Source organism: Bactrocera neohumeralis, chromosome 4 (assembly GCF_024586455.1).
Source record: "Bactrocera neohumeralis isolate Rockhampton chromosome 4, APGP_CSIRO_Bneo_wtdbg2-racon-allhic-juicebox.fasta_v2, whole genome shotgun sequence".
Taxonomy (NCBI): Eukaryota; Metazoa; Arthropoda; class Insecta; order Diptera; family Tephritidae; genus Bactrocera; species Bactrocera neohumeralis.
Window position 1 is genome coordinate 30781826 of NC_065921.1, and position 13034 is coordinate 30794859.

Sequence of the window (13034 nt, forward strand, 5' to 3'; positions counted from 1 at the left end):
CTTATTTGGTTTAATGTACATATCTTCCATATTGCGAAAACGACATCAACCAAACTTGCGGAGAAGAAGCCTCTTAGCATGGGTAACATCAGATAATCCATTTCCCATATAACGTGCGATAACTCACTGAGTAAATGTAGTATCAAAATTTACAACCAAGATGGCAATGTCTTCTATGTTCGAGTGCAAAAAGGAAACTACTTGACCGTGGGAAGTTTCACACAGAATTCTATTTAACACTTTGTCAATTTGCGAAATCGGATTATAACCATATACAAAAATTTTTAAACACAATTCCTGCTTTGATTTTACGACATAAAAATCAAACGGCAATGATATTATCCGAACAAGACAAACACAAATAGGTATCCCAAAATTGTCGAAACCGACCAAAATTTTTCAATGACCTATACAACAAATATGTGGACTCCAGTGCAAAAAAGATGATTTTTACTGAAAATATCGGTCAATCTGTGAGGATTAGTATTGAAATTCGGGGAGAATATTTTTGATTTTTTTGATCGGGTCAATACTTCCCCTATGCTATGTTCGGACCGCTATCAAAACCTGTTTTCCTATCCTATTTTTCCGAGTACGAAACGAAAAAAAAAATTCTGGCATAATCATTTGAAACATATGTATGTACATTAGAGTGATTAAAAAAAAATTTTTTTTTCGTTTCGTACTCGGAAAAATAGGTTCCTAGACACCTCTAAGAAAGCCTCTCCAAACATGAGTTTTTAATTGTAACGGGAAGGTCCTCCTACATACAGTTTTCTATTTTTTCTTATTATCAGATAGAAATATTTATATCTCGCTTCCAACTACTTGAAAAAATATCTTGTTCCTTAGATTTTGTAGGAAATTGAATGCTCTACAAAAAAGGTCTGCTATGATTTTTTCGTAAACCCAACCGTTTAAAAGATATTAACAGTTAAAATTTGATTATTTTTGGCAAAATTTTTTATTTCTTATGAATTTTATAACTCAATGAATAAAAATTATTATGAATGATGAAACTCATAATTTTGTAGGAAATTTACTGCTCTATAAAAATTGTCTCATTTGATTTTTCGATTAAGTTAAGCGTTTACGAGATATTCATCGTCAAACATCAATGCATTTTAAGGTGGATCAAAAAAAAATTTTTTTTTTTGTTTGGTACTCTGAAAAATAGGTTCCTAGACACCTCTAAGAAAGCCTCTCCAAATTGAGTTATAAAATTCATAAGAAATAAAAAATTTTCCTAAAAATAATCAAATTTTAACTGTGAATATATTTTAAACGGTTACGTTTACGAAAAAATCGTTAGGACTCTTTTTCGAGGAGCATTCAATTTTCTACAAAATCTAAGGAACAAGATATTTTTTCAAGTAGTTGGAAGCGAGATATAAATATTTCTATCTGATAATAAGAAAAAATAGAAAACTGTATGTAGGAGGACCTTCCCGTTACAATTAAAAACTCATTTTTGGAGAGGCTTTCTTAGAGGTGTCTATGAACCTATTTTTCCGAGTACGAAACGAAAAAAAATTTTTTTTTTTTTTGAATCACTCTAATGTACATATGTCTATTGATGAATATATTTTGGAAGAAGCTGATGTTCGGGAACAATAGAAAAAAAATTATCCGGAAAAACTTTAGAATACCGTCCCCTAATTTTCAAGGTAAAATAGGTATGGGCGGATAGAGGAGGTTCTCCAGATCCAAAATATAAATGTAAAATGTATTTGCCTTTTATATACTCTAACAATTCAGAAATTCGTTTGTATACATTTAATGCACATTATATAGTACAAAAATAACAAAAATAGCTACTATTCTATGTTTAAGTTTTTTCTCCTTTCTATTTCTTTGTACATTAACAAAACGGTTGAAAACTGACAAATAGCTAGCGTTACTTTGTCGAAATCTTTTGCAAATGAACCGAAGGAAATAAAGCAAACAGATTATACGAGTACCCCAATGACAGGAAATAAATAAAACGTATATTTTTCGCGTGGAAATCCTTTGGCGAATAACCTTGGTTGGACCAACAGCGGGGTGTTGCAATTTTTTTTCGCGTAGAACTCTTTTTTGCGTTGACGGCAACAGGACGCGCTTAAAAAAATTGCCCTTATCGGACCAACACCGGGGTGTTCTCACTTTTTTTACATAAGTAGGACGCCTTTTTGCTTTGGCGGACTTTGGCCGCGCTTCAAAAACAAAAAGCTTACCCTAGTCGGATCAACAACGGTATATCGCAAAGGAAGGTAAATAGTGATTTTTTTATTGTCCATCACCGATTATGGTTCCTGTCTTTCTTTTTGGTCATTTGCAAAATTAGTAATGGTAACACTGGTTATTTGTCAGTTTGCAACCGTTTGTTATGTTTGTGTGAATAAATATAATTGAAGAATAAGTTAAATATTGAATTTAAGTTATTTGTGCACTATATTACGTGAAATCGATGTGTACAAACAAATTAGTGAAGGGTTAGATTGTATAAAAGGAAACAATACAAATGTAAGATACATTTGAAAACGAAAAAAAATCTTCAACTTTTTTTTTGGTTTTTAACAATTCTAAAATATAAATATAGGTGCACTATCTTGTTTTTGTTCCTTATGTTTTTTTCGTTTAAGGTTAAAAATGTTACTCAAATAGCATTACTGAAAAATAAATATTTATTTACATAGGTATACTTTTTATTGATTAGGTGGTCAAATTAAGTGGCATTGGACGCATTGTTCAATTAAACGAGTTTCTCGTTGCTCTAAATGTAAACAAACAAAAAAATTGTGATTTGTTATCGAAAACGGATCTAAAACATATAATGTCGGTCAGAACGACTTTGATTACACAGTCCACAAATTCTTTTTTCAATATCGGTCCGAACTTAGTATAAGCCCACATATACTTAATATAATTAAAGCACATTCATTTCGAGGTTTCTTACTTTTTTCAAGAAAAAACACAGAAACTTCAAATTTATGGGCAATGTTTATTATTATTCGAAAGAGCATTCTTTGGCATTTATTTATCTGCGTTTTTTCAGATGGTCCTTTCGTTGAGTCCTATTTTCGATAACTGGACTCGTTCGAGCAATTTGACTGATAACTGGCGAATGACTATATAATTTTGTATTTGCAACTCAAAGTCTTTTTCTTCGCGGAGTGTCGCTTATGATGGAAACAATTTATAACTGTTAAATTTTGAGGGTGAACTTTATACAGCAACTTAATGAAATTGAGAAATAATTTCTTTCTAATAACTGTGAAAGGGATAAATGCCAAACAACACAGAACAAAAATTACAGAACAGCTTGACACGACTCACGTGTGATCTGTCAAAAAAAAGGCTATTGAAAAAATTACCACTACCGAGTGGTAGAGTCAGTTATTTTCGAACTTTCGGTAAGATGCGGTATATCTTAATGAAATTGATCAAAGTCGAAACTTATTTGCGCGATTGAAGCAAATTAGACGCAACAGATATTGATCTAATACAAAGGTTCCAATCGAAAATGTTTCGAACAATTACGTGTTCACCATGGTACATGCGTAATGAAAATATCCATAAGACCTTGGTATTTCTATGGTAAAGAAAGAAGTAGAAGACAGCAGAATTAAATTTATATCTAAACTCCGAGATCACCCAAACCCTTTGGCTAATGCTTTGGTAGGTTTAAAAGAAGAGATATGCCTGCGTACTAAAGAGCAACGTATCGCCAAAACAGCTCAATCACTTGCTTGAGCTTGTCTAGTTTTTAAATAGATTTAAGGTTTTATAACTTATTCTTAAGCTTAAAATAAAGCACCAATAAATAAAATAATATAAGCAAAAAAAATTTGCCGTAGTGATTAACGACCATCCAACCAACTTGGCAAACAACATTTTTTTAATTATTATTAACCCGGAAAATTTAATTACAATTTTTGGGTCCTTTTTTGTCTTAAAGTATATGTGCGTATGACATTACCATACAAATAAATACACAAACCTACATACTTATATGCGACATACGATATCGATGCAGCTCCACAGGCTACGTAGTGATAGTTGGGGAACCGCAGGGCTTCATATTGGGCCCAATACTATGGAATGTATTATACGATGGAATGTTACGTCTACCGTTCCCAAAAAAGACCCAAATAAGAAGGCAAAAGAACTTTCCCAAATTTAAAACATCTGCAATGCGACCATAACAAAAACTAAGGATTGGCTCACGGAAACTAAGCTGCAAATACTATTTGCAAAATATTTTTCCGCGGCTCGCAGAAGTCTGCGCCGATACGTACTAAATTCATGCTCTTACATAATTATTCATATTTACGATGATTTATAGGCAAAGATGTTCGGCACAGCTCGGATTTTCTACCAACAACAAACACAATGTTGTGATGCTTTGTCGTCGCGTCAGTCCTTCGACAGATTTTTTAGTTGTCCGTTGTCCGCATGGTCTTTTCAGATGTTAACAAAAACCTTTTTATGGCCAAAGCAAATAAATATTTAAATATTTTATTTATAAAACCTATATTAATTAAATAATTAGGTAATAAACGAATATGTAAGTATACATTGGAATTAGCATTATTTTTCTCATTTAACAATGAAAATGCTCAATTATGTTATTTTCGCGTCGCCTGATATTAACGCTCATTCAAAACAGTACTCCTCCGAAAAATGAAATATTTTGATAATGATTCCACTGTGAACCCTCTCTAGGATGTACGTTCTCTGATATTACGTTTTGTGTGAATTTCTGGCAGCACTTGTGCGCGCAATTTACACAAATAATCGGACAACACTTCATTTTTTGTCTGGCCATCAGTAGAGTATCAGTATCAAAGAAGCGTCAAGTGCTAATGTACTGCTCGAACGCACCCATATTTTACATAAATCTTTATATCTCTCTAATGTACATATGTATGTATGCTTAACTCTACATCTTTCTCGATTAGTTTTACTGCAAGAATTACTGCATGCCATAATACCCCCCATTTTAACCTCTATACATGAGACACGTACATATGTATATCTTTTTACCTGAATAGTTTTCCGAAACAATTAGGTCCCTTTTCGTAGAAGAGAATGATAAAAAACATTAGGTAAAATAATTTATAAGTTGCTAATTAATAGCGCCGCAGTCAGCTCAGATCAACTCGAATTTGATTAAATAATATTTCAGAATGTGACGCAGTTTCCTATTACAATACACATCTTTCATTGTACTATATACATAAATAGTTGTTTTCTATACTTGATATTCTATATTTTTTTAATATTCAAAAATTAATAAACAAACAACAATATGTTTTATATATCAGTTTTATACAACCAAAAGTGGTTCAGTTGAAATATTTTTTACCTGTTAACAACCTCCATTGAGTGCAGTGTTATGTCCATTTGTACCAAAACATTAAAATATTCCGTTATTTCGACCGTTTTCATAAGCCTCAGCAAAATTTCTATTGATATAAGTGGATTATTTTCTACTAATTGGGGCAACTGAAAAATAAAGCAATAGTGTACATATTTATTGAATATCATTTTTACGCACTCTTACGAAATTTTTGTTCAAATTTACTGCTTTTAGTTTATTTATTTAGTTACTTAAGTCTATGAACATTAATTTAGACTATTAGAAAATTAATAAATTAGAATAATAAAATTACAATTAAAGAAATAGATAACTAAAAAACAGAATTAAGGGTGTTAATGAAGGAAACAGGAAGTGTCGTTGATAAACAGCACAAAGAGAAGAGGGCCTTAAACGTTTCCTTGTAGCACCCCCGATGACGCAATGAATGAATCGGATGGCACCCCATCGACAATAACAACACAACGACTATTGTGCAAATATGACTTAATCCACTGCAAGAGGCAGAGTGAAAACCAAAAGAGAATAATTTTTTAATTACAATATTGGGCGAAACTTTATCAAAGGCTTTAGAAAAATCTATGTAAACACAATCTACTTGAAATCCAACAAAGAAGGCAGACATTCAATAATCACTAAAAGCCGCTAAATTTGACACAGTAGAGCGACCAGGTGCAAGCCCATGCTGATTGACGTTAATGATTGATTTAACTGCAAAAAATAGAGTAACTCAACAATTTCGGAAATGGTAGAGAGCTTAGAAATAGGAGTAATTGTATTGGAGACTGCATCCTTTCTACCACCTTTAAGGATAGATGCAATGAATGTCAATTTCCAGTCTGAAATAAAATTACCAGAAGATATGACAGGATATTCCAAGGGAGCGGAAAGACTAAGTCAAATTTTATTGTTAAAAAAAATCGCAATTTCAAAAGTTTTTTGTAAGCTACTATTGCAATCGCTATTCACAAAATCGAACTGCTATCACAATTCACAGAATGGAATTGCTGTGGCATTTCACAGAATTCGCAGAACTGCTATTTACAGAAAGTGAAAGTTGCGATATGCGGCTTTTTCAATCCCAGTGAAAAAATCACCGGTAGTGAAATATCGCTCATCAATATAAAGAAGACGATACAAAAGTATTAATCTGCTAATTCTAAGTCACTTAATGTGTAATTTTTGTAATATTTCATTAATTATATAGTATAAATAATGCAAACACACAATACCTTAGATGGAGTTAATCCTATTTGATAAATAAAGTTTGTATGCTTCATAACATCTTCCAATAATGTTTTTTGTTCATGAGGTGTTAAAGGCTGGCAAAAAGCAAGAGTTAAAAGGTGTTTAGAGTATGCATCAATGCAGTTCGAGTTATCATATGATACAATCTCATTACTGTCCCCTCTATTTTCAAACCAAATAAGTTCATCTTCGAAATCCATAAGCGGTGGAGCCAAAGACAAAACTTCAGGAGTAATTGTTTTTTTACTGCACAGAGTTCGACCAATTATTGTGGATAAATTATCTGTTCTTGCCGGTAGCCAATGAAAATTAGTTGATGGTGTTACGCAGCTTATAACACTCGACATTACGTTAATAGGAAGGTCGTTGGTATCATCGAAGTCTACTCTTTTCATGGTGGTTAAGAGCCTAAAAATAAACCGCAATAATTATATATGAAAATTACCATTTTAAGCTATATATATATATATTTAGTAAGTAAAACATAAGTATATAATTTAAGTTTATAGGAGCAGATTAGGTTTCTTTGGATACATAATCAACTTATAGTAGTAGTAGTAGTGGGGTGTAATGGGGTATAGTCATGCCACAGAGTAAGCAGTTACAGTCGTAGGCCTGTACCCAATTCCTACTCTTGTGTCCTGTTGTTGTAACGATGGTAAGGGTTGGTAAGATGTCGTTGACGTCATCCAACGGTAGGCTCAAGAAACGTGCGGTTTCGACGGGGTCGGACCAAAGGGAGAGGGGTGTCAGATGGGTGGGGTTAGTGGGGCATGCAAAGTGGTGGCCAGTGTGCCATGCGGAGACTCATTGCACGCAGAACATATATTGATATGTAGGGGTTTATTCTAAATCTAAAGATTTATGGTCCTTTGCGCGTTGGCCACGGCGAATATCGCATTCGATGGAACGATGAGCTGTACGAGATATACGACGACATTGACATAGTTCAGCGAATTAAAAGACAGCGGCTACGCTGGCTAGGTCATGTTGTCCGAATGGACGAAAACCTCTGAAAGTATTCGACGCTGTACCCGCCGGGGGAAGCAGAGGAAGAGGAAGACCTCCACGCCGTTGGAAGGACCAGGTGGAGAAGGACCTAGCTACGCTTGGAATATCCAATTGGCGCCACGTAGCGAAAAGAAGAAACGACTGGCGCGCTGTTGTTAACTCGGCTATAATCGCGTAAGCGGTGTCTACGCCAATTAAGAAGAAGAAGAAGGGTTTATTCTAGATAGTTAGGAGTTTAATCTGCTAAAGTATCCTTCGTGGGTAGTGGTTTGACTCCAAGTACGCCATTTACTGAAAGGGAGTCGGTGAATGTGTTGACGGCTCCATTATAAATGGCCGTCAGTGCTTGTCGGAAGTTAGTGGTTTTTGGAAAGCACTGCTTAGAGAGTAGTTCATTATGCTCCTTAACCGAGAGCATATGGGCCTCACTATGCAGGTATTTGATAGGAGTCATCAAGTGGCATTCTGTCGTAGTCCGGAGTGCAGTGTTCTGACAAGTCTGAAGCTTCCTCGTCTGCGTTTCACTGTATCCCGGCGACTATATTAGTGCGGCGTAGTTAAGGACCGGCCGCACAGTGAATCGCCTGGATCATAGTAGGCGGACAAAAGTCAATGTAAACAATCAAATAATTGACAGTACTCTGATTATAACAGCCCTTGATATGTTGATATGTAAGAATCGCACAAAATATTCTAATACAGTAAACTACAACAAGTTAAATCGCAGTGATACGGTGTTATCATTTTTATGTCTCCAATTTAAATAATAAATACAATATAAATAGTGTTTTAACAAGGTTGGCAGAGAAAAACATGACTGTTGATGAAATGGACTTTACTTTAGAAGGTATGTATGTATATTTTATGCAATTTAATACTTGGTTTATGTTTAGCTAATACGTTGTACGGGGTTTTGAAAACTCATATAAAAATTTTTGTATTATTTTTATTTTCAAGTTTTTAACGTATGCAACTCAAGGTAGGCATAGCTACTTCGATTAGAGAAAGTTTGAAATCTTCAGAAAATAATAAGTCTGGTAATACTACATAGGAAGGCAGGCAATTGACAAGTGATGAGGCATTAGCTTATTATAAAAAGACGCTAAAATGGTCTTTGAAGGCGGGACATAAAGTTTTTCCATCCTATTTTAGTTTACGTAAGTCTAAAAATTTGTGTTACCTTGCAGATAAGCATATCTTGGTAACAGAAACACGCGCCGAAATTAAACTTCAAGCCATTTTGGATAAAAACGCTAAACGTTTAATTGAAGCGCAAACTAAAGTTTTCAAAGACAATATATCTTCGGATTCGTCATTCATACTAATCAGCAAATGGGGATGCGACGGGAGCTCCGGCCAAGCGCTTATAAACAGAAATTTGAGAACTGCGATGCTACTGATGAGTAGCTGTTTGTTTTTGCTATTGTTCCATTGAGGTTGAGTGACGATGCCAGCCAAAATATTTTATGCCAATTGTAATGGACTTACAAACAGATTTCTATGATTTTCAACCAATGAAAAACGCGATGATTAGTAAGGGATTTTCTACGAACGCACTATTATTGTTATTGTAATTTTCTCTATTTTATACGTTCAAGTAAATGTTATTGTATGTTCTGAAATATAAAAAAAAAATAATTAAATATATTTCTTACACAAATTTTTGTTTTCTATTCGCAAATCTAAGAAAATATATTAATTTTTTATATGAAACTTAAAATAATTAATCAACACGACCAAAACAATTAAATTTTAAACTGAAATATTTTTGTCCCCCTAGCTTGTATTAAACTGTGGGCCGGCCTGTTGCCTTGTAAGTTGCCAACAACGTTTCTTTGTCCTTTCCCCATGTGCTGCCGACTAGCGACGTGAGGATTTTATTGCGGTTTTGGCATTTTGCGCAGCCGTCGGGTAACACATCGTTTGGCTTTGTCTAATGGTGTAGTGTAAATTGCCGGCTTAAATAGCTCGCGCACTTCTTCGGGTCCGAAGAGGCATGGCCATTGAATTAAATTTCAACTGTGTCATCATATATTTTTGGATTAGACAAAGCCCTGACAGTAGTCCAAAGCTTACTTACACCGGTGGAGAGGTTACAGGATTTCAAGTGCTCTATCCACATCATCCGCTTTATTGGCTTACCATTTGCCCAATCTCCAAATTTAGATTCCTTGTCCGGGGATCACAGGGATTTGAATTGCGTAACGTGTCGCTCTCGCTAGCTAAAACAGCGTCTTCGGCTAGGAAATTACGGCGGAGTTCCGCGATTCTTCTTGCCGGGATGAAGCAAGCGGCTGCTGCTGTGATTACCTTGCGGAATTGATGTTCGCCCACGATTACGTCCGTAGGAGTGGATAAAGCGGTGAAGGCGCTCTTAGTAAATTATGTGGAGCCGACTCAGTTAGCTTTGTTAAAGTTAACAAATTTGCGGTTGTCCACAGAAATGAACTCGGGAGGTTACCTGATTGAGATAATCATTGGCAGATGGTCTATTGCGAGCGTTAGCATAGGGAGCCAGGATAACCTATTTATCAGATCACCGCTAGCAATGGTAATCTCGGGCGAGCTATTACTGGTGCCCATAATTCTAGTGGGGCTTCGCCTTCATTATGATGAATGACGAATCGTCTATCTCCATCCCACTACGATTATTCGGCAGGCAGGAATGCCAAAGATCGTGGTGCGTGTTAAAGTCGCCTAGTACCAAACGGCTTTCACCACGAAGTAGCGCACCTCTAATCGGGTGATATCCTGTAAGGCAATATGTAACTGAATGTATATATTGAATATTTAGAGCCCGACATCACCTGACCGGATAGCTACACCCTAACATTCTGATCAGAATGGGAATCATGTTGCCTATTAGATCTCCTACGGACCGTGGGGATCCTTTGTTGGCCACTCAGGTAGAGTGGCGGCGGAGGCCGCGAACTAGGCGCAGGTTGCACAGCCATAGAGGCTACGCTTTTGACAATTACTACAGCGGTCATATAAAAGAGCGCAAATTCGACGTGGGATTCGTGGTGGGAGAAAGATTCGATTCAGTCGTTGAATCCTGGCATTCACTCCGGTGGTTGAGCCACAACCCGCCTCAGAGCAAAATTTTTCAACATAATACTGATTTACGTCCACGCTCCGGCGGAAGAGAAGGCCGATATGACCAAAGAAGCCTTTTTATAAACGGCCAGAACGCGCTTATGACAACTGCCCCCGCCACGATGAAAAAATTGTGCTTGGCGATTTGAACTCAAGGATGTCATCTTTTGCTCAACTGTCGGAACATTCAGCCTACAAGGCGAAACCTCTCTAAATGGGTTGAAGCTGATCGACTTTACAGGAGCCTGAAATATAGTTGTCTGTAGTACTAAATTCCAGAACCAGAAAATTCATAAAGCTACTTGGCTACCTCTTGAAATATTAACGACACTCCTCCAGTGTTCTTGGCGTGGGTACGCTCCGAGGACCTAACATTGACTGGGACCACTATCTTGTTGTAGCGAAGATACAAACACAGGGAAGGTACGATGTCGAAAAGCTAATAATAACTGTTAGCGAAACGGTTTTCCACTCCACTTGCACTCCTGCTTTGTGAGAGCACTTATCAGCAACTCGGTATAAGGGAACTATGAGACGACATTTCAAGCTCCTTACGTACAACTGCAAATGAAACCATTGGTTTTCGTAAAGGTCGAAAGAACAGACGGTACGATGAGAACTGTCGTGTCGCAGTGGAAAGAAATCAGATAGCCTACCTGGCAATGTACCGGTCGACCACAACATGAGGAGAGATATCGAGATTTAAAGACGGAAGCGAGATGCATATGTAGACAAAAAGAAAGAGGCCTAAATACGTGAGTATGAATAGCTTGAGATTCTGGCCGACAGGGGTACTGCTCGAAAATTTTTACGAAAAGATGCGGTGACTAACGGAAGGTTGCAAGACTGCAACGTATTCTTGTAGGTCCCAAAGTGGTGATCTAGTGGCTGATGTTCAGCGCATGCTGAAGAGAGGAAATACTTCTGCAGGTTGCTGAACGGCAGTGAATGTGTAACATCTAGAAATGGCGAACCCGATCGCCCAATCGATAACGATGGAATAGAAGTTACATTGCCCGACAATGATTAGGCAATTAACCGCCTGACCTACCGGACTTTTTTTGTTTCTCTGAAGCGCTGTGAATGGTACATTAGGTACCCATCACAACAACAACCAACGCAAAAAGAAAGTTTATTAATTTCTTGACTACGGGGTGTTGTTTGTTGTCTTTTGATTCCTTTGAAAAATATGTATGTATATAAGGTAGCACTGATTACTTGTTATAATGTACAAATGAATTAGTGAAGCGTTAGTAGATATGAAAGTGCAAAATATATGTAAGCGTAAAATTACTATAAGCTAGTGCTCTTATCTTCGTCGTTGGCCTTCGTCCACGCTCTAAACAAATAGCCCTGATCGAGCCAACACCCGGGTAACCTAAGTCTTTTCTTATTACATTAAGTAATATAAGTAAGGAGGATGGAGTCATGTGTAGAAGTTCACGCAAGTGAGGAAAGTTCTCTGATCGTCATTCAGCTCTCGACTTCAGGTCTTTGACCAAGTATCCTCTGGGTAGCCTAAGAACATCCGTTTGAAGGCGAGCTAAAGTGAGAAGGTGAAACATCCCCTCCGCAGGGTTGTGCGTTGGGTTTGGGACCCACCACGTAAAAAAAACACCCCCCAATGAAAGGAAGCAATAAGCCTCGGATGAGAAACCCCCCTTCAGATGACGACAATGGCAAACGAAATAAGGACTACGAAATAAGGGCATGCACCTCGTGAAAATAAAGGCTGACATCACCGCCGTCCAAAAAATGCGATGGACGGGACAAGGACAGAGACGAGTAGGTCCTTGTGGCATTTACTACAGTGGCCATATAAAGTAGCGCAAGTTTGGTGTGGGATTCGTGGTGGGAGAGAGACTCCGTCGCCGATTACTGTCATTCACCTCGGTGGATGACCGTCTAACCCGCAATCTGCATCAAACCGAGTTCTTCAACATATCGCTTATTTGCGCCCAGGCCCCGACGGAAGAGGACGATGTGACCAAAGAAGCCTTCTATGAGCGCTTGGAGCGCACCTGTCAGAGCTGCCGTTGCCACGATGTCAGAATCGTGCTTGGCGACTTTAACGCGTGGGCAAATAAGGTATCTTTGGCACTACGGTCGGTAAATTAAACCTCCACGGCGAAACATCCCCAAATGGGTTGAGGCTGATCGACTTCGCCGGGGTCCGAAATATGGTTATCTGTAGTACTAGATTCCAGCACAAGAAAATGCATCAAGCTACCTGGCTGTCTCCGGATCGAAAAGCCACCAACCAGATCGATCACGTTGTGATAGACGGAAGACACGTCTCCAGTGTTCTAAACTTGCG

The 13034-nt window shown here is 37.2% G+C and overlaps 1 protein-coding gene across 1 annotated transcript in view; it reads right to left on the minus strand.

Moving 5' to 3' along the window:
- LOC126756586 (CCR4-NOT transcription complex subunit 11) overlaps positions 1 to 13034 on the minus strand; it is a 29371-nt gene that overhangs the window by 4485 nt on the left and 11852 nt on the right. Inside the window, exons 2-3 of the mRNA XM_050469776.1 lie at positions 6595 to 7018; positions 5351 to 5490 (exon numbers count right to left, since the gene is read on the minus strand). Of these exons, the coding sequence (XP_050325733.1) occupies positions 5351 to 5490; positions 6595 to 7005 (551 nt within the window). The 5' untranslated portion in view covers positions 7006 to 7018. The remainder of the gene's footprint in view (positions 1 to 5350; positions 5491 to 6594; positions 7019 to 13034) is intronic.